The sequence below is a fragment of the Polyodon spathula genome, chromosome 12 (assembly GCF_017654505.1).
Source record: "Polyodon spathula isolate WHYD16114869_AA chromosome 12, ASM1765450v1, whole genome shotgun sequence".
Taxonomy (NCBI): domain Eukaryota; kingdom Metazoa; phylum Chordata; class Actinopteri; order Acipenseriformes; family Polyodontidae; genus Polyodon; species Polyodon spathula.
The window spans coordinates 13376305-13395806 of record NC_054545.1 but is presented as its reverse complement, the minus strand read 5'-3'; the positions used below and the strand labels follow the sequence as shown (position 1 = coordinate 13395806).

The window sequence follows — 19502 nt, the reverse complement described above, 5'->3', positions numbered from 1 at the left end:
CGTCTGCCTGCATGCATTTTACATGCGTCTAGGGCAACTTTTTCTTGACACTGACAGCTCTAGTTTACCTCCTAATTTACCTCCATGACAAGAAATGTTGCTGACATTGTTTATTGGACTAGAAAAGAAGCACAACCTACAGCCTTGTATATAAGAGAGTATTTCTTTAGGTCAAGAGTTCACATTACCTGTCTATTCTGCAGAGATCCAAATAGAGGTTTCCCTTCCTCTTCAAGCATATTTTCTGTTCAGGGGGAAAAAAAAAAACAAGTTATTTAGACGTCTAATAAAATAAGGTAATATCTACTGAAAGATTAACAAAAAAACATGGATGCTTCACCTATTGCCTGGATAGTGAAGGCACATGTGTTCCACGACATGAGTGGGACTCTGGGGTCCGTCTCGTTTGGCTCGACCTTTAACCCCACCCTGTAGGCAGCTGTAGCGCACACAACAAGCATCTCATTGATACTCTCCGAGTATCGTGCTCTAAAGGAGAAAAGTTTGATTAAAGTCAATGACGAATCTAAAACAATGCAGCAAGACTTGTATGATGACACACGGGTGAGGTCTTGGTGAGGTGCCCAGAATGACAGTGCCTCTTTGCATGTCAGTGATTCAGACACCAGCTTCTCTGTTCAGCACTAATGAGCACTGAACTGCACTGACACAGGGATTCATTAAATCACCTTCACTGCCAGGAAGATCTGGCCTGTACTTCCAGATATTAAAACATTTACAACTGTGGTTGACTGAAGATAAAAACAAGATACCCTGAAATGTTTGTGGCTATGCAAAGTTTTGTGTGTTGGCATTAGTTTAAGTGTTAGGCACTGACATTTGATAATCTCTACATTTAAAAGCTCATTCAACAATTCTGAAGTACAACTTATGAATCAAGCTAGTGCTTTCCTCAGTGCAATTATAAAATCTGATCATCTGGATGAGAATTCATTAACATTACAATTGCCAGTATTCAATCAAAACTGGCTACAGACAGACTGATGAAAAAACTCCAGGAAAACAGAATCCTTACCCATGTGCTGCAATTGGTACTTACGTTGCTTGGACTCCAAAACTCAGGATAGACCTAAAATCTGCAGGATTTTCTGCAAAGAATGGATTTTCTGCCATTTCGTGACTGTCGTCTACAAATTAATAGAATTGAAACACAATTATTGAACTAGGGTGTTTTATTTGGATCTACTGTGCTTTTTAGATATGAACACACTTTTTTAAATGCATCAGGTATTAAATTAAATATTTAAATGGAGGTTATTGTCTGGAAATATGAGGAATCACTATACAAGAACACAAAGAAAAGAAGTTCTAAAAGATCAACACAAATTTCCGGCCAGTAACCTATTTCTACAACAAGTTTTATATTTATACTTACAGTAAATTCATTATTTTAAAGGACGGTTTGTTCTTCCATGGTGTCCCTATACATTGTCTAGTCAGATACATTTAGAATATTTTTCAAACCGTACAGGCACACCACAGTACGGTGTCAGTAGCAGAATTTGGAATTCTTATGGAATGGATTTTACATCATTTAGTATAGTAGTTATTTTTCCAAGAGTGTGTTATATAACCAGAATAAATACATTTACAAAATGTTTTAAAATCTTAAGTCTATAACTTTCTCTACAAATAGCCTTAATAAAAATATAAATGCAGAGCTCTTCTCTTAACAAGCGCAGAGCAAAACAAGGTTCCCTTGAAAGGGGACTAAGGTGATATTCACAGCTGTTATGCTCTCACTACTATCCAACAATAAAACTGTTCTAACAGCATGCAAAATGAAGATGGCTGAAAGAAACAAAATGTGTATTTTCTGTGTTAGATTCCCAGTTTTTAACCCTTTCAGTGTAGTTTAGTCATCAGGGGTACTCCACTCATTCTGGTGTATACTTACCGTTGTCTTGTGACATGGCCTTTAGACCTTTTATCCTGGCCAAGACAATTTCCAGCCATCGGGGGAATGTCAGAAGCTGTCCCACTAACTCTGCATTATCGCTGCAAAAGGAAAACAAGAATGTCACCAAAAAGTATATCCCCGATCACAGATGTAAATACCACGTGTATGTAAAGACCAGCAGACAATCACCAGATTCGGATGTCCTAGCCATTATAGCTGGATAAGCATTTTTCTAGATAAATTAAGACGCTAACATGTGACTTGTATACATAAAAGTTAAGGTTGGTCTGGAAAAGCCAGAGTTGCCTTGGATTCTTGTTAGAAGCTGGAACACAGTAAAACCTCTCATCCTAAGTAGAATCTCTCCCTCACTAGAAAAATCACATAGGAAAGCATGTGTTTGCGTGTACATCGCCAGAGTACCTACTAGTTGAGTTTGAGTGGCTGCAGGGGAATGAGAGGGATGACTGTGTTGCAAAGGGATTTGCACAGGGGACACAGGTACTCTCCATTTTCCAGGTCAAAGATCAGCTCTGCATGAAGGCGGTTCCTGGTGGTGTTCTGAACTGCCTCAAAATACCTGGAAACAAGACAACACAGGATTTAACATGGAGGAGACATACAGAGAGATATCATACCACTCTCCAGCAGACAGGGGTAGAATGTGAACCATATCTTAATGCCAGTGCAGAAACAATAAATCTTTTTATAGTTTCACAATTACTCCATCCGCCATCCAGCCATTTAAGTTCATCCCAAACATGCTCAGCTGCAGTGAGCTACCAGGTATTGTGGTGGCTATGGAAGATGCCCTAGGTCTCAGTCATCAAGTGACATTACAGATCCACCAATCAAAATGTGTACAAAAATAATAAATAAAAAAACTAAACCTTTACAAAATGTCTTTCCATTTCTTCTTTTACTGAATTAACTTTTTTAAATGAATATTTACTGGTATAATAAAGCACTTTGAGTTTTCTTTATATAGATGTGAAATGGCAGAATACATATTAAATACATAGCCCTTAGACTAGCTTAGGAATTATGCCAAGAAATACAGGTTTCTGTAAATACAGTATAATCATAAATCTCGAAAAACTACTCACTTCTAAATCTTTTGTCGTCATTTTTGTATTACTTTAGTATAAATACATGTTAATTTGGATTCATATGTTGTTTTTTTCTGACTTTATGTGAACGAAAAGACACACATTTGCCCGTTTTCCCATTGGAAATAGTGATATTTTGAAATATCACTGTCCTGGTCACAAAAGCAAAGTTTGTGGGGAATAATAGCCATTTTCTATACTTTTGAGGCATAAGCAATTAGGAAATAACACTTACTACCCAGGAACAAAAAAAAAAATTGTTACACGGCGTTATCAGAACATCTCAGTCAGAATGAAATAAAAGTTAATGTGTGAATAATTGATGACTTTCATGAACAAACCTTTTATCCAGGTATTATCCACTGTCTGAAAGGTAAAAGTATTTTGTTTTTCCAAGTTCATGTAATACTCACTTTTGCCAGCAGGGGGCATGCATGACATGTCCACAGCTTCCCGTGTGTGTACCACAGGCCAGGTCAGGGTGCATAAATAGTGGTACGAAGGTTTCTTAAAAAAAGGATAATAATAATAATAACAACAAGAAAATTGAATCCTTGTCATTTCAATGCAGAATGTAAAGAATTTGTTCTCAAAAGGGAACAATTTTAAAATTCAAACAAAGTTTTTTGGTACTCAAAGATTCTGTACTGTCACCTTCAATTGTGTTGTTTACTTTTGGCTTCATTTGTGATCCTCATGTGTAACAGCCCTATAATATGCATTCGTGTTTTTCAAAATGCCCATACTGGGCATGAATGCAAGTCTAAAGAATAGTGCCAGAAATGTTGCTCCATTTCAAATGATATCGCAAAAAGCACAGCATGTACTCACTCACCATGCAATTACTTTGAGGTCAGTTTAGTAAATATTAAAATGACGGAACTAAATCCAGACTATATTAGGAGAAAACTGAAGTTCAGATTTGAATGTTGATTTTATCTTGTATTCCAATATAAATATCTCAATGTGTGTTAACTATTAATACTGCCAGTATGTGGACTGAATAAGTAATATAACTGAGTTTCAGTGTTATAACTTGATTATTTTTATGTATACAGCTCTAGTGTAGCTTGTATACATATCCTTCACTCACACTCTCAAATATAAGAATTTAGCTTGTTTTTGTTTTTAATGTGATCTTCCACTCCTGACCTGTGTTGGGTAAAACTTTGCCCCTGCACTGGGTCAGTACAGCAGATCTCTGTACACATGCAGTCAGAACCATGGCTGTGCTGTCTGCTCGGACTTCCTGTTCTTCCTGGCACAGGATGCAGGTCAGAGTTTCCCTCTCCACAACTCCAGAACCACGTTTCGGGCCCAGAGCCACTCTGGATTCTCCCAGGGTCATTGCCGAGCTGCTAGGGAACAAGTTTACCGTCATAATGTTTTCTGTAGTACAGCGTGTCCAAGTGCGTTAAAACAAGCTGAAAGCATTGTAAGCAAACAGAGCATGGTGAAAACCATAGTGTGGAATAGTGAGTACCATATACAGCATGCTCCATTAGTCAGTTATCACAGGCAATATCATATTTTACGCCAATGTTCCTTATTTTAATCAACAGTTGATTATTTGCACCACACATCAAAACGATCTGAAATTGTTTCTCATTGCTTAAAGAAATTTCACGCAAGAAACAAAAGACAACCAATATTATAAAATTATGTTTATGATGCTTGACTTACACCCTGTAGATGCTGAGATCTAACACTTCACTGTACATTTCAGAAGCAGCATTCACTTCATACAAAGGCAATCGATAAAGTAAGGGACACTGCGAAACAACTGCACAGGACTGCTGAAATACCATAACCATTTGTTTCAATAAACTGCAACGGTTTAGTATACTCTTCCAAGACAAGGGTCTGTTAGTTTCTCCTGGTGGACGACAGTCCTGTATGTTGGTCAGCACTAGTCAGTTTCTGCAGGGCTCTCACCTATCCTCAGGTACAGAAGGCTCTCCTGGCCCCTGGGCCTGGGGTGTGCTCTCATACAGCATCTTGTGAGACTCGATGAAGTTTTTCTGCATGGCAGACATCTGGGCCATGATTTTCTGTCGATGCCGCTTAGCAGCTTCTGCCTTCCTCTTCCTTTCTGCTTTCTCCTTGTCCTGAATGCTCTGCAGCAAAAAAAAAAAAACCCAACCATGACAAATCAGTGTTTTACTCAGGGTTCTTTCTGAATGCAACAGGGGCAGTGGTGTAATCCACACAGGCTGTGGAAAATTCCTTCTTTAATATAGAAAATTCTTGGTTGAACAATAAGGGATCCTTCCTTAATTCACATGTCTGTCTATTTCAATCCCCCGGATGTGGTATGTCGACTGCCTTTTTAACCTGTCTAAATAAAAACATTTAAAAAATTTTATATATACATAAATTACCTCCTCTGGTTTAATGGTTTCAATACTCATTGCTGCAGTTGGACTTGATTTCTCCCGGAGACACTTCACTATTTCAAACATCTTCAAAAGAAAAAAAAAAAAAAACTAAATTACATATAGTTATATACACACACACACACACACATATATATTGTGCTAGTGCCTCAGTTTCATGCATTTACATTTTTTTCCACGTATCTACACACCATACTCTACACTGTTAAGGGAAAAAGTTTTATTGAGAAAAAAAATGATATACAGTACTGTGCAAAAGTTTTAGTCAGGTGTGAAAAAATGCTGTAAAGTAAGAATGCTATCAAAAATAGACATGTTAATAGATTATATTTATCAATTAACTAAATGCAAAGTGAGTGAACAGAAGAAAAATCTAAATCAAATCCATATTTGGTGTGACCACCCTTTGCCTTCAAAACAGCATCAATTCTTCTAGGTACACTTGCACAAAGTCAGGGATTTTGTAGGCATATAGTCAGGTGTATGATTAAACAATTATACCAAACAGGTGCTAATGATCATCAATTCAATATGTAGGTTGAAACACAATCATTAACTGAAACAGAAACAGCTGTGTAGGAGGAATAAAACTGGGTGAGGAACAGCCAAACTCAGCTAACAAGGTGAGGTTGCTGAAGACAGTTTACTGTCAAAAGTCATACACCATGGCAAGACTGAGCACAGCAACAAGACATAAGGTAGTTATACTGCATCAGCAAGGTCTCTCCCAGGCAGAAATTTCAAGGCAGACAGGGGTTTCCAGATGTGCTGTCCAAGCTCTTTTGAAGAAGCACAAAGAAACGGGCAATGTAGAGGACCATAGACGCAGTGGTCGGCCAAGGAAACTTACTGCAGCAGATGAAAGACACATCATGCTTACTTCCCTTCGCAATCGGAAGATGTCCAGCAATGCCATCAGCTCAGAATTGGCAGAAAACAGTGGGACCTTGGTACACCCATCTACTGTCCAGAGAAGTCTGGTCAGAAGTGGCCTTCATGGAAGACTTGCGGCCAAAAAGCCATACCTCCGACGTGGAAACAAGGCCAAGCGACTCAACTATGCATGAAAACACAGGAACTGGGGTGCAGAAAAATGGCAGCAGTTGCTCTGGACTGATGAGTCAAAATTTGAAATATTTGGCTGTAGCAGAAGGCAGTTTGTTCGCCGAAGGGCTGGAGAGCGGTACATGAATGAGAGTCTGCAGGCAACAGTGAAGCATGGTGGAGGTTCCTTGCAAGTTTGGGGCTGCATTTCTGCAAATGGAGTTGGGGATTTGGTCAGAATTAATGGTCTCCTCAATGCTGAGAAGTACAGGCAGATACTTATCCATCATGCCATACCATCAGGGAGGCATCTGATTGGCCCCAAATTTATTCTGCAGCATGACAACGACCCCAAACATACAGCTAAAGTCATTAAGAACTATATTCAGCGTAAAGAAGAACAAGGAGTCCTGGAAGTGATGGTATGGCCCCCAGAGCCCTGATCTCAACATCATCGAGTCTGTCTGGGATTACATGAAGAGAGAGAAGCAACTGAGGCTGCCTAAATCCACAGAACTGTGGTTAGTTCTCCAAGATGTTTGGGCCAACCTACCTGCCGAGTTCCTTCAAAAACTGTGTGCAAGTGTACCTAAAAGAATTGATGCTGTTTTGAAGGCAAAGGGTGGTCACACCAAATATGGATTTGATTTAGATTTTTCTTCTGTTCACTCACTTTGCATTTTGTTAATTGATAAATATAATCTATTAACATGTCTATTTTTGAAAGCATTCTTTCTTTACAGCATTTTTTCACACCTGCCTAAAACTTTTGCACAGTACTGTATATTAAATACAAAACTGAAAGATCATAATTAGATTAGTCTCCACCCCCCTGAGTTAATACTTGGTGGAAGCACCTTTGGCAGCAATTACAGCTGTGAATTTGTTGGGATAGGTCTCTACCAACTTTGCACACCTAGATTTGGCAATATTTGACCACTCTTCTTTACAAAACTGTTCAAGCTCTGTCAAGTTCCTTGGGGAGCGTTGATGGACAGTAATCTTCAAGTCATGCCACAAGGTTTCAATTGGATTTAGGTAGGGCTCTGGCTGGGCCACTTAAAGACATTTACTTTTTTGTTCCTTAGCCACTCCAGTGTAGCTTTGGCTGTGTGCTTTGGGTCGTTGTCATGCTGAAAGGTGAACTTCCGTCCCAGTTTCAGCTTTCTTGCAGAGGGCAGCAGGTTTTCCTCAAGGACATCTATGTACTTTGTTCCATTCATTTTCCCTTTTATCCTGACAAGTGCCCCAGTCCCTGCCGATGAGAAACGTCCCCATACCATGATGCTGCCACCACCATGCTTCACAGTAGGGGTGGTGTTCTTTGGGTGATGCGCTGTGTTGGGTTTGCGCTAAACATAACGCTTTGCATTTAGGCCAACAAGTTCCATTTTAGTTTCGACAGACGACAAAACTTTTTACCACATGGCTACAGAATACTTCAAAAACAGGATTCAAGGTGGGCTTTCTTGAGTATTGGCTTCCTTCTTGCCACCCTACCATACAGTCCAGATTTGTGGACTGCTTGGGATATTGTTGTCACATGCACCCTTTGACCAGTCTTGGCCATAAAAGCCTGTAACTCTTGCCATTGGCCTCTTGGTAGAGCCTCTGATCAGTCTGCTTCTTGCTCGGTCATCCAGTTTGGAGGGACAGCCTGATATAGGCAGGGTCTTGGTGGTGCCATACACCTTCCACTTCTTAATAATCGTCTTGACCATGCTCCAATTGATATTCAAGGCCTTTGATATTTTTTTATAGCCATCCCGATCTGTGTCTTTCAACAACTTTGTCCTGGAGTTCTTTTGAAAGCGACCTGGTGCTCAAGGTTGAGTCTTTGCTTTGAAATGCACTACCCAGCAGAGGGAACCTACAAGAACTGCTGAATTTATTCTGAAATCATGTGAATCACTACAATGTAACACAGGAGGAGGCCACTTAACTTGGTGTGTGATTGTAAAGGAGACTGGTTACTTACAAAAAAATATTTTTCATGTAATTGTTTTTCAAGAAATTTCTAGAAATTATAAAATTTAAAAATAAATAAGTGAAAAAAAGTAAAAAATAATAAATAAGTAAAAAAAAGTATAAGTAAAAATAAACAGACTGAATAAGGCCTATGGACAGAAATAAGAAATAGAAAAAAATATATAAGATAAACAAAATTGGGTGAATGGGCAGCCAATTAGAAAGAGAAAAGGGCTCTAGCTTCTACCTGCAAAGTCCAGATGATCATGTCCTTCTGCGCCTCCAAAGGAGGGACCAATTTCAGCTTCTCTAAAAAAGTCAGGAGTGACTTCCCGTGTTCAATTCCTAGAAACAAAACAAACAACTCTAATCCTGCACAAATTACACACTTGCAAAGGTTTTCACACAAGACTGCTCTGAACATTATTTCTGAAGTGATTGAACTGGCACAGAAAAATATAAATAAAACACACAACATACTTCTTGCTTTGAGGCTGAAGTCAAAGGCTACTTCTTCCCCGTTTGCCTCCAACTGTTGCTTTTCCTCTAGCAACCCTTGACCAATCAGATGGAGCACCTGTTAAAAAAGTGGAAGAAAACAAGCATCTACTAGTACAATAAGTGGAACAAGTATCTACCCTTTAGATGGAAAAGGAGGAGATGGCTGCACTTGTTCCCTGACGGCAATGGCTTCTTTCAATATGATAAGATTCAGGCATCTTCCATGGGTACCACAATCCCAGATCTCAATCTAATTGAGCATGCTTGTAATGAATGTACAATGCATTCATCACCACAATCCTTTGTCAATCTCTCGACTGCATGAAACATTAAATGACTGAATGATCATCCCTGTAGACACCCTTCAACATCTTGTGGGGTCTATACCAAGTCATGTTAAGGCTATGATTAGGATAAATGGTGGCCCAACCTAATTTTAAGGAAGGGTCCAAATGAAGTGGCCAGGCAATGTATATTAACTGCTCTAGAATAAACCAAATGGAATGAGAAGACACATGTCAAATACAATAGCTACATATATTAACACCTGTAATAGTAAAGGTCTGTATTCTTCACACACCCTTGTACAGTCTGATACATTTGACAAGTCATCAATATAGACTACTGGCATGACTTTCATGATCAAACTTCTATGTATAACGATAGACCACGATTCACCTCAAAAATCCTAACATAGCACTTTAATGGAATGGCACTGAAGTTAGAGGGATGACCTTAGGGAGTTTGAAGCTATATTTCTTGCATGTGCACATCTAGCAAAGCACCACAAAGTTGTTTCATACCCTCTGAATCATGGCTTCAGTCCACAGCTTCCCTGAGGTTTCCACTGCTCTCCGCAGCACTGTTCGGAGCACATGGATCAAAACGTCACAGTTCAACACATTCACAATGTTCGCAAAGGCAGGAAAGAATCTGGGTGGGTCTGGAGGAGGTAGAGCTGGAGAAAAAAATTAAATTAAAAGGGGAAAAAAAAAAAAAAGCAACACAACAAGCAGAAGTTTTTTCTAACTGGCTACTAATTCCCTATGCATCTGAGTGTCACTTGTCTGAAAAATGAACAAGGCTGGAAACCTCTCCCTGTGATACAGTTGAATTGATTCCCTGTGTATTAACAAAATGTGAAACAATATATCTCTATGGTTAAATATTGGGATTTATCGGTAAGCACAACACAGCTCCCTGCAGTCACGGATACTGAATGTGACTTTTGTCTATTGATAAAACAGTCATCCTTGATCATTTCATCCAATTACATCCCACATAATAGGGAGCCTGAACTCAAGAAAACTTTTTTTATTTCACACCTTTATCACTGTTCTCCAGCTTTCTTCTCTTCTTTTGTGCATCTTCTGCCTTGAATTGAATTTAAAAAAAAGCATATTAACCTCTATTCCAATTTAGACAAAGGAGGGAGACAACTGTGCATACTCATTAAAACTCTATAAAGCAACAGCACGCCAAAGACACTAACCATGCGGCCAACAAGTAGCATAATGCTTTTCATTGTAGCCTGGTTAGTTTCCTGGTTGTGAGAATCATTAGAACCCCCTTCCAAACTCATAACTAATGACTGGCCCATAACTCCAGCAACCAGGAAAAGGCAAAGGCAAAGCATTATAAAAGCTTAAAACAGCTCCTCAAATATAAAATAGATTTGCATTTCAATATAACATTTAAAATAAGAATGTATTGGCTTAGTTATTTTAAGGGAGTGTCAAGTAAGGGTTTAAAATACAACTTTATATTCTTACCGGTACTAGCATTAGCAATTTTAACTCTGTAGTATGTAGTACTGAAGATCTTTTTTTCTTACAAATGGAGTAAAAGTGACCTATGATACCAGGAAGAGGCTGTGACTTTGAATCTATTGTATTGCATTCACAAATAAAAGTAACAATAACTAATCAACGCTTTAAGAGGGGTCTCAGGGGTGATGTTAGTGCAATAAAGAGATACAAATATGGATTAAAATTCCTATAAGCTTCTTGTTCAGAATACTATTCATTTTGCTGCAAGGATCCCCATAACAGCTACTTTAACTAGTTACTGACCATACCCAGTATTATTACAGGAAATTCTGCATACTGGCCTGTCTTTGTCAATTGATGATTTTAAGGTTACCTTGCTGTGTTGAGATTTGGAGTAGTGGTAGAAGAAAGGGTTAAACTCTTTTAAACATTCCTTCTTCAGTTCATATACACCATGCCCAGAGACACCAGGTTTCCTAGACAAGAAATAAAATTAATAATCACACCCTGAATGCATTGTCTGACAAACAGACAGGTACAAGATGAAAGGGAGCATTTATTTTGCTTTACATATGTGGTATGCTGGTTGAACACAAACATTAGTAAAGAATCTGCAAGGAGTGTGAGTAGAATCTACATATTGTGTAACAAATATCTCAATACAAAATAAGTTGATTTGCAATGGAAACTAAAAATCCTTACTTAAATGTTGCTACTTTCTGGATGACATTTTCCAGACCAGTTTCATTGTTTTCCTGTTACGGGAAAGAAAACAGTGAAACCTGCTGTTATCTCCATGAAAACAGAACAAAAGTGAGTACATTTTCATTAGTGTATCACAGTGTGAAAAAAGCCTTCTCAATTTTAAAATTAGCCACATAATTAATTCTCACAATACAAAAATAAATCCTCAAGGAGCTAGATTTACTAAGCTTGTGTTCCAGTGTTAAGCAGAAGACAGCAACCCTACTGAAATTGGAGTGGAAAAAAAACAACCATAAAAAGATTATGGCAGGCCATTCAGAATTAGCATTTTTTTCTATATTAAGTTCAGTAGGGAGTGATATTATATTTACAAAACAAATAAACTGTGTGGTTTCCTCTGAACCACACAACATTAAACTGTGGTCCTTGAGAATAAAAAGGCTCAAAAGAAGTAGGCATAAAACACAAGGATCTCACATTGTCAGGCAAGGCTTTGACCAGGCTACTGTGTGCCATGGACTCAATGCAGAGCAGATGGATCACTTCTCTCATTATCACATCCTCCTTTGTCACATTGCTGATCCCAGGGATGTATCTTTCACCTACAACAGGGGACAGTAAAGAGAAGAAGGTGATTCAGGCATAGGTTTAAACACTCAATTGTACATTGTGTTTTATCTGAGCCTTTGTAAGTACCTCCATTGGTTTTGAAGTTAAATTAGCTCTTAAATGCTGTTAACTCATGGAACTTAGGTTTTGAGTTGGTAATATTTTAGTACAACATCTCACAATGAGTATATACACTGCACAAACACTGCACATATAATATATATATGTATATATATATATATATATATATATATATATATGTGTGTATATGTATATGTAAATATATATATATAGATATATATATCTATATAATATATATATATATATATATATACACAGGAATATATTATATACAGGAATTCCAAGACATGGAATTAAACAGATACTGGGCTTACCTAAAATAATGATTAGAAGATGGAGCATTTCCTCTGTCAATCGGTTTAACTGCTTGGCAAGTTCCTACAGGAGAAGGGAAAATGCACTTCAGGAGATGAAAAAAAAGAAAAGAAATGCATTTCACATACCACTTTCTCACTCATACTCAGACTACATGATTATCTCACTGTGGGGGTTGTGAGGTGTGTCAGTAAAAAAAGTAGTCCATTGAATGTTAAAAAAATTAGCCTATACATATAAATCATTACCAAACATATGCTGAAGTAAAATGTAAAGCACTTCACTTGGCTCTAATACTCACCTTATCTCTGCTGACAGTATTCCGGTTGAAATACTCAAACAGCTCAAACCGCTGTAGAATTAGCATCATAAAATGGTTGGGGTCCATTTTAGAAGCAGCAATCTGTGGACAGTAACAAACACATTTGGCTACTTGTGTGGGAGCTTGGTGTTGAATATGACCCCAATTTTCAGTTGCTTTATGCCACATACTTTTTCCCCATTGCAAATCCCTGAACTGGTCAAGTCACTTTGGAGTCCATTTAAATCTAAATATCAAATATACCTGTAGCATAATGATGTCCTTATCGAACATTTCATCTCTGCACTTTACATCCTGGTAGTAGTACACCTGAAATTACAAAAATACATACAATTCCAGCAAGTTTATTATTTCTCAGCAGAAGTTTGTATTAACAGCAGTTTTATTTATTTTTTTAATGTTGTATATATAAGATTGTATATATATGATTTAAATCAACACAATATATACTGAATTTAAACAACATATATATCTAAATATATATATAACAGATATATATATAATATATATATATAATATATATATATAGATATATATATATATATATATATATATATTTTCTAACAAACTACCAAAATCAGGTAGATTTAGTCTTAGTGGTATAAAAAAGTCATCTTTAAAGCCACTATTCACAAAAGGGCAAATAGAATGTTATAATAAATGCACAGGTTTGCAGTGTACTTCATGAAGGTTCATCAGTCCCCTTGTACCCTACCTGGCTAACAAGAGAAAGTCCATTTCGCCGCCACATCTCAGCTGCTACCTGTGCTGCCAGCACCAGGCAACGTAGTGGGTACTCCACCATGTAGGCAATGTCACAGCCCTGAACAACAAACACATTGTTAATGTAATAAATAATGAGCAATCTAAGCAAACGTTTATACATTGTATAATTAAAGGGTTTCTATAGGTAATTAGAAATTCCAATTTCCATTCACAATCTAGGCTTCACACAAAAAAAGATGGAATTTACCTGTAAATGGGTTTCTTCCAGTTCGGAGTGGACTCCACACAACAATGAAACCTTTGCTCTGTCAAGCTAGGAAACACATGGACAACCCGCCCTCTTCTCCCAGAAGGTGGTCTTTTTCTATCCGTGAGTGAGGACACCAATCCCACCCGATTGTATAAAAGGAAATGACGCAGAAGGGTCAGATGTCATGTATTTTATCTATACACCAAAACCCGTGGGGGAAGGTGGGTGGGAAGACAGATGTGGAGTCCGGTATAACCTGCGCCTGTTCTCTGTCAACTTTCTGTAACACCTTTGGAATGAGGGGAAAAGATGTGAAAGCGTACAGAAAACCCAGCCCCCAGGGAACTGAGAATGTGCCTGATGCTAGGGCAACCTGATGAGTGAAGCAGCTGCAGAACAGTCAAAAGTGAGTATTTTCAGTTGACGCAAACGGATCTACTTGAGGGCAACCCCATTTCTAAAAGAGTTGCTGAACCACCACCTCAGAGGTGCCACTCGTATGGACTTGCACGTCCTAGCGTCCTGATCCCCTAATGTGAGCACCTCACCCTGTCAGTGAGGCATCTGAGAACAGAATACCTGCTGGTTGCTGGCTCCTGAAAGGATTGGCGAGATCTAGTATATCGGTGGAAACCCACCAGTTTGCATCTTGCTTTGCTCTAGGTGACTGTAGAGACCACAGACTAAGAAGACAGTGCTGGAGGACCCTCATTTGCATGCAGGCGTTCAGTACCAAGCGAATGGCTATTGGAATAGTTGCTGGAATGCACTCGCCGGAGCAGAGCTGAACTTTACAAATCTCGCTGCGAGCTTCCTTATCGCAGCCTTTCTGTCGGTTGACAGAGTGGCAGTAACTGAAGGAGTATCTAGAGTCGCCCCCAAAAAAGGAGATCCTCCGTGTGGGAACCAGTATGGATTTTTCTTCGTTCACCATCAGACCTAGCTGTTGAAAACAGCCCAGCAAGATCCCGGATAGCTCGCTGTTATGACTGAGCTGCTAGCAACCAGTCATCTATATAAGGGTGCACCTGGATCCCCTGACCCCTCAGAGAAGCAGCGGCTACTGAAATCACCTTTGTGAAGGCCGTGGGGCTGTTGAAATTTCAAATGGAAGCACACTGAATTGAAAATGTTGCCCTCTTATGGTGAATCGGAGGTACTGTCGATGTGGGTCCCAGATTGGCACATGGAAGTATCCAGGTCCACTAGTGCCAGCCAACATGATGAAGCTAGCGACTGTATTATCTGGTGGAGAGTCAGCATTTTGGAGATATTGTAAGTTTGTTGAGCCTGGTTATTTTTTGGAACCACAAAGTAATGGAAATAAAACCCTTGATCCTGCTGGTCTATGGTAACTGGCATGCTTTGCCACCAGGGAAGAGACCTCCTGAATTACAGCCCTTCCCTTCACTGAATGTCAGTCTAGAACACTGTGCTTGATCTCTGATTGAGGGAGTTCTGAGTGAAAAGGGATACACTGTCCTTCTCGGACGTTGTTTAGGGCCCATATGTCCGAAGTAATTCGGTGCTTGTCACGCCTCATGCGTGGTCTTGCAGACCTCCTTCATGTCTGCTCCAAACAGCAGTTCTACTAGCTGTCCCTGTATCTCAGCAGGCAGAGAAGCAGACCGTAGAGTATCAGTCCTACGTGCCACCACGCTACGAGTCATTACACAAGCTGATCTATCCAAAGAATCACAGGCTGCTTGCAACTCAGTTTTAGCTGTTTGGCTACCTCCAAATTTGCAGGCATGGGGGTCAGACAGTAGTCCATCCACAGGCCATGTTGGTAACTTTCCATGTGAGCTTAGTAATCTGCCCACAGAGACTGCAGAAAATGTCTCTCAAATAGTTCTGGAAGCCTCTGAATGTTTGTTTATCAGGGTGGCAGACACAAGTGCAGGCTCAACTGTAGGTTTTTTAAAAACGTCATTCTTATGACCTGTGGGTATTTTATAGAGCCTACGAGACCTTGGTAAGGTAGGGGCTATAGCTAAAGGGCCTTGTCAAACTGACTCCACATATTTCCACATGTCAGGGCTAAAAGGAAACCCCTGAAAAGTGTCAGAAGCAGAGGTGTCTAGAATACTCAAATCCAGTAGACGTTGCTGCCGTGCTGCTGTGCGTACATTTCAGTAGAAGGCTTGGGCGACAACATATGAGATGGCTGTTCACTGAGCTGAATAACAATTTAAGGACACCACAGCTTTAATGGCTAGGGATAGGAGTGTCAATGCTTCTGCAGTATTGAAACCAGGCTGCAAAGCCATCACTTGAGGAGGGGGAGGGGGCGGAGCCGGTGTTAGGTCAGCCTTTGCCCCTTCCAAAGAAAGTTACCGATTGTCCAGCACTGTTTGTCCTGATCACACAGCCAGTCTCCACGCTCATCTCCAGTGACCCAGACCTCAGAACAGAATCAGAACAGCCGCTCTCTGGGTAAATATAGCAGTGTGCGAAAGCTGAAAACCGCAGGCAAAAGATTCTCCTTCAACAGATAATATGACGGCTTGCACAGCAAAAAAATGCCCATTATCTCTTCTGCACCCCAAATGCTTAGGCAGACCAGCACAGAATGCAAGCAGGTATACTTTCAGCAGAAATTTCGATTTAGGAAGGAAAAAAAAAAAGCAGAAAGGTTTCATTGTTGTGTGGAGTCCACAAAGAACTGGTAAGAAGCATTTGTTTTTGAATATGTATTTAATGTTTTTATTTGTTTAAAAATATATATGGTACCATGCTAGGTCCAAGAAAGATCTCAATTTGCATGCCCCACTTCCAGGTGTTAAGTTTGACAATTACCTCCATCTAAGTCTGTGAGATATAGAATGAAGAAAGGGAAGATGGAAATCATCATCGGTATACTGCACAGGCTGTGGCTTGCATTAATTAGCAGAGTCTGTCTTGGTAGCAACCTAAACACCTAGCAGGGTACTCACCGCAGGCAGGTACTCATGCAATCTATTGATGGCACCGCTTCTGCAAAGATGGACATATAGACCTGCAAACAGAACATATAATCAAACCTGGAAGGCCCCTTTCATTCTGATTTAGATGTTATTTACAGGGTATCTTAACACACAAATTTCAATAACATACACAAATATACAAAACTACCAACATGAAAGGCATGGATAAACATACTGTACATAGACCAATATATTCTGGTTTTGATGCATGATCTTGTGTTTATTATATGCTTCATTTAAAGTTGTAAAGTTCTCCACACTGGACACCATGCTACAAATGAATGTGTCGTGCGACACACTGCACCATGACAAAAAAAAAAAATGAAACATGTATTTGATATGAGCCATAAATCTGGAATTGACTGTTACAGGTGTCACTCACCGGCCAGAAGCCTGGAGATTGGGAGGTGGATGCTAACAGGGTCCTGAGACACTTTGTATGGTTTGCAGCGCAGAACATGGTTACACATGTGGGTGTCTATTTCTTCGCTCTTGAATGGCTGATTAGTACAGGACATCAAAGTGTTGTAGCATTCCTTGTAGCCCTGCAACAGCAGCTCTTCCTGCAGAAATAGTTAGACAAGTATTATACAGAGGTGTTTAGAACAGTATAGATGGAATAATTCTCTATATAGATCAAGCCTAAAGTCCAGATTTAATTAACTATTAGCAGGAGATCTCAATATACTTTCTCAATTACACAAAACGCTAAAATATCTAGCTCTAACAAAACAGCAATTTAGTGCCTGTCACAGTGACCTGTTTAAAAGTCTGCCTTGAATCACTCTAGTTTTATTTTAAAAGGGAAGCTGTGTTTGCTCCGTAGTTACAGGTCATGGTAATGCCAAGGATCATGGTTGTTCTAGGAATTCCCTTAGATATCAATATGTAATTTTCAATACCCTGTATCATCAAGCAATTAAATGCAAAAGGAGGTACTTTTATCTTATCAGAGAAAGCAAGGTATTGACATCACTTGTGCTATTCTCTAGTAATAGTAAATTTAGCAAACAGCAAGTTACTCACGTCAGCTGTACACCAGTCCTGGAACATGGAGAGGGTGTGTCTCAGCTGGATCTGAATGGAAAAGCCTGCTTCCCATTCCGGCTCCACCTCTATGTGCTGGCCAAACTGCCTCTTTACTTCTTCCATCCCCTGAAACACATGGAACCCCTAGGTCAGACCACCTTTAAGGTTAACTTCTCTAACCCAAAATAAGATGTTCAAAAATGGCATCTGTCCTAGTTCTGTAAAGCAAAAACAGGTTTGTGTCTTTCTTGGGTGCTGTCGTAGCAATGCTACAAGAGTTAAAAGAAAACTGTACCATACTCAAGCAGCAAAGGTCCCCGCCTCCCTTGCCTTTTATGATGCTTGGGATTGGTTTGGGCTTCTGTTGATCCAATACTGAGTTATTAGGATTTCATTAAATATCTGTAGTCCACAGAGTTCAAAGGTCACATTGTGGCAGGGTTTCAAAGGAATGAGCAAGTTTGTTCAGTTCTAGGCAGTTTGAGTTCTCCAGACACTCAAGTTCAATGCCAGGTAAGGATATCTCAAGCTACTTGCTGTTTAAAAATACCTGGGGCTGTTATTAATTAGGGTTTCTTAATATAATAATCCCTCAAAGATCTTCCCTTTCCTGGTTAACAACTATGTTGGTTAATGCCATTAAACTGACTCTCTCCAAGCTAACAACAGGTTAACATCTTAAGATCCTCTGTAAATAACATATAAATCAAAGTAAAAGCAATTGGGAGACTGGGAGGAAGGTACCTACCTGCATGCATTTTAGCATTCCCAGAAAGGCTCTAAAACCTTCCATGAACTGTTGCCGGAGTCTCTCAGTCCAGATGGTTGGCTTACTGATCAGAATGTACCTATGAAGACACAACAGCTTGCTGAGCAATTCTGATTCTCCCATAACTCCAGCCACTAGAAGCAAGTTAGACACAATATGGGACAAGCTGTCGATATATGAAGCTGTTCTACACAATGTACTTTAACAACTAAAAAAAAAATCTGAAACAATCATTGTTCTTTGTAGTTTTTACATTGAAACCCTTAAGAAGCTTGTACTGTTTTCATTGTTCTCTTCTAAAAAAAGGCCACTTACTTCAGATCGTGGAAGACCACCTGTATCCTGAAAAATCTCTCTGAGTTAAACCCCTGAAAGTGGAAGCGGTTACTGTCATCCAGGTGCTCAGACAGCATCTCCATCACAGTGTCAATAATCACCTTGACCACGTTCCCCTCCTCAATCAGCTGCCTGGCCTGCACAAAAGGAGGGCAATGTCAAAGGGAAAGCAAACAGAGACAACGGCACAGAGGCAAATGAGCAAGAGTAAGAGATACGGGGAGATGACAGATTTAGAAAATAGAAGTGCGTGGGGGAGCGTAGCAGGGCGATTGCCCTGCATATGGTGAAATTAGTGTTGGTGTAATTTGTATGTGGAAATGGGTTTATTGTGTGTGCACTCTGGAGTTGTTTTGTTTGATTAATTGATTGTTTTTCAGACAAACGCTCAATTGAGACTTGGTTGAGAGGAAGGGCAGCAAGTGATTGGCTGTGCCAGTCCTCAATCAGTAGGTGGGCAGGTGAAGGGAATGCCCAGTCAAGGCCGTACAAAGAAGCATGAGTCGTCATATGAACACCAGCCCATAAGTAGGTTAGTTTAGGAGATACTGATCCCAAGTAACGTATAGCGAAGGTTACGGTCTACTGTGTGTCCTCTGTGCATTACCATTACTGGTAGCGTCACATGACCCATCTGTTTACTTTATGTTCTTTTGTGTTAATAAATCTTGCGCACCCGAGAAGCA

The 19502-nt window shown here is 39.6% G+C and overlaps 1 protein-coding gene across 2 annotated transcripts in view; it reads right to left on the bottom strand.

Moving 5' to 3' along the window:
- The window catches only part of LOC121324192 (E3 ubiquitin-protein ligase UBR1-like), a 46989-nt gene that overhangs the window by 8771 nt on the left and 18716 nt on the right, over nt 1–19502 (bottom strand). Inside the window, exons 12-36 of one of the 2 annotated variants that reach the window (XM_041265764.1) lie at nt 18796–18953; nt 18460–18559; nt 17709–17837; nt 17065–17245; nt 16653–16714; nt 13456–13563; nt 12984–13049; nt 12720–12821; nt 12418–12481; nt 11891–12015; nt 11411–11463; nt 11082–11184; nt 10265–10313; nt 9743–9897; nt 8919–9015; nt 8686–8783; nt 5412–5492; nt 4966–5147; nt 4183–4388; nt 3444–3537; nt 2349–2501; nt 1919–2019; nt 1061–1148; nt 341–489; nt 189–244 (exon numbers count right to left, since the gene is read on the bottom strand). In XM_041265764.1, the coding sequence (XP_041121698.1) occupies nt 189–244; nt 341–489; nt 1061–1148; nt 1919–2019; nt 2349–2501; nt 3444–3537; nt 4183–4388; nt 4966–5147; nt 5412–5492; nt 8686–8783; nt 8919–9015; nt 9743–9897; nt 10265–10313; nt 11082–11184; nt 11411–11463; nt 11891–12015; nt 12418–12481; nt 12720–12821; nt 12984–13049; nt 13456–13563; nt 16653–16714; nt 17065–17245; nt 17709–17837; nt 18460–18559; nt 18796–18953 (2760 nt within the window). The remainder of the gene's footprint in view (nt 1–188; nt 245–340; nt 490–1060; nt 1149–1918; nt 2020–2348; nt 2502–3443; nt 3538–4182; nt 4389–4965; nt 5148–5411; nt 5493–8685; nt 8784–8918; nt 9016–9742; nt 9898–10264; nt 10314–11081; nt 11185–11410; nt 11464–11890; nt 12016–12417; nt 12482–12719; nt 12822–12983; nt 13050–13455; nt 13564–16652; nt 16715–17064; nt 17246–17708; nt 17838–18459; nt 18560–18795; nt 18954–19502) is intronic. The other variant, XM_041265765.1, reaches the window with a different exon arrangement.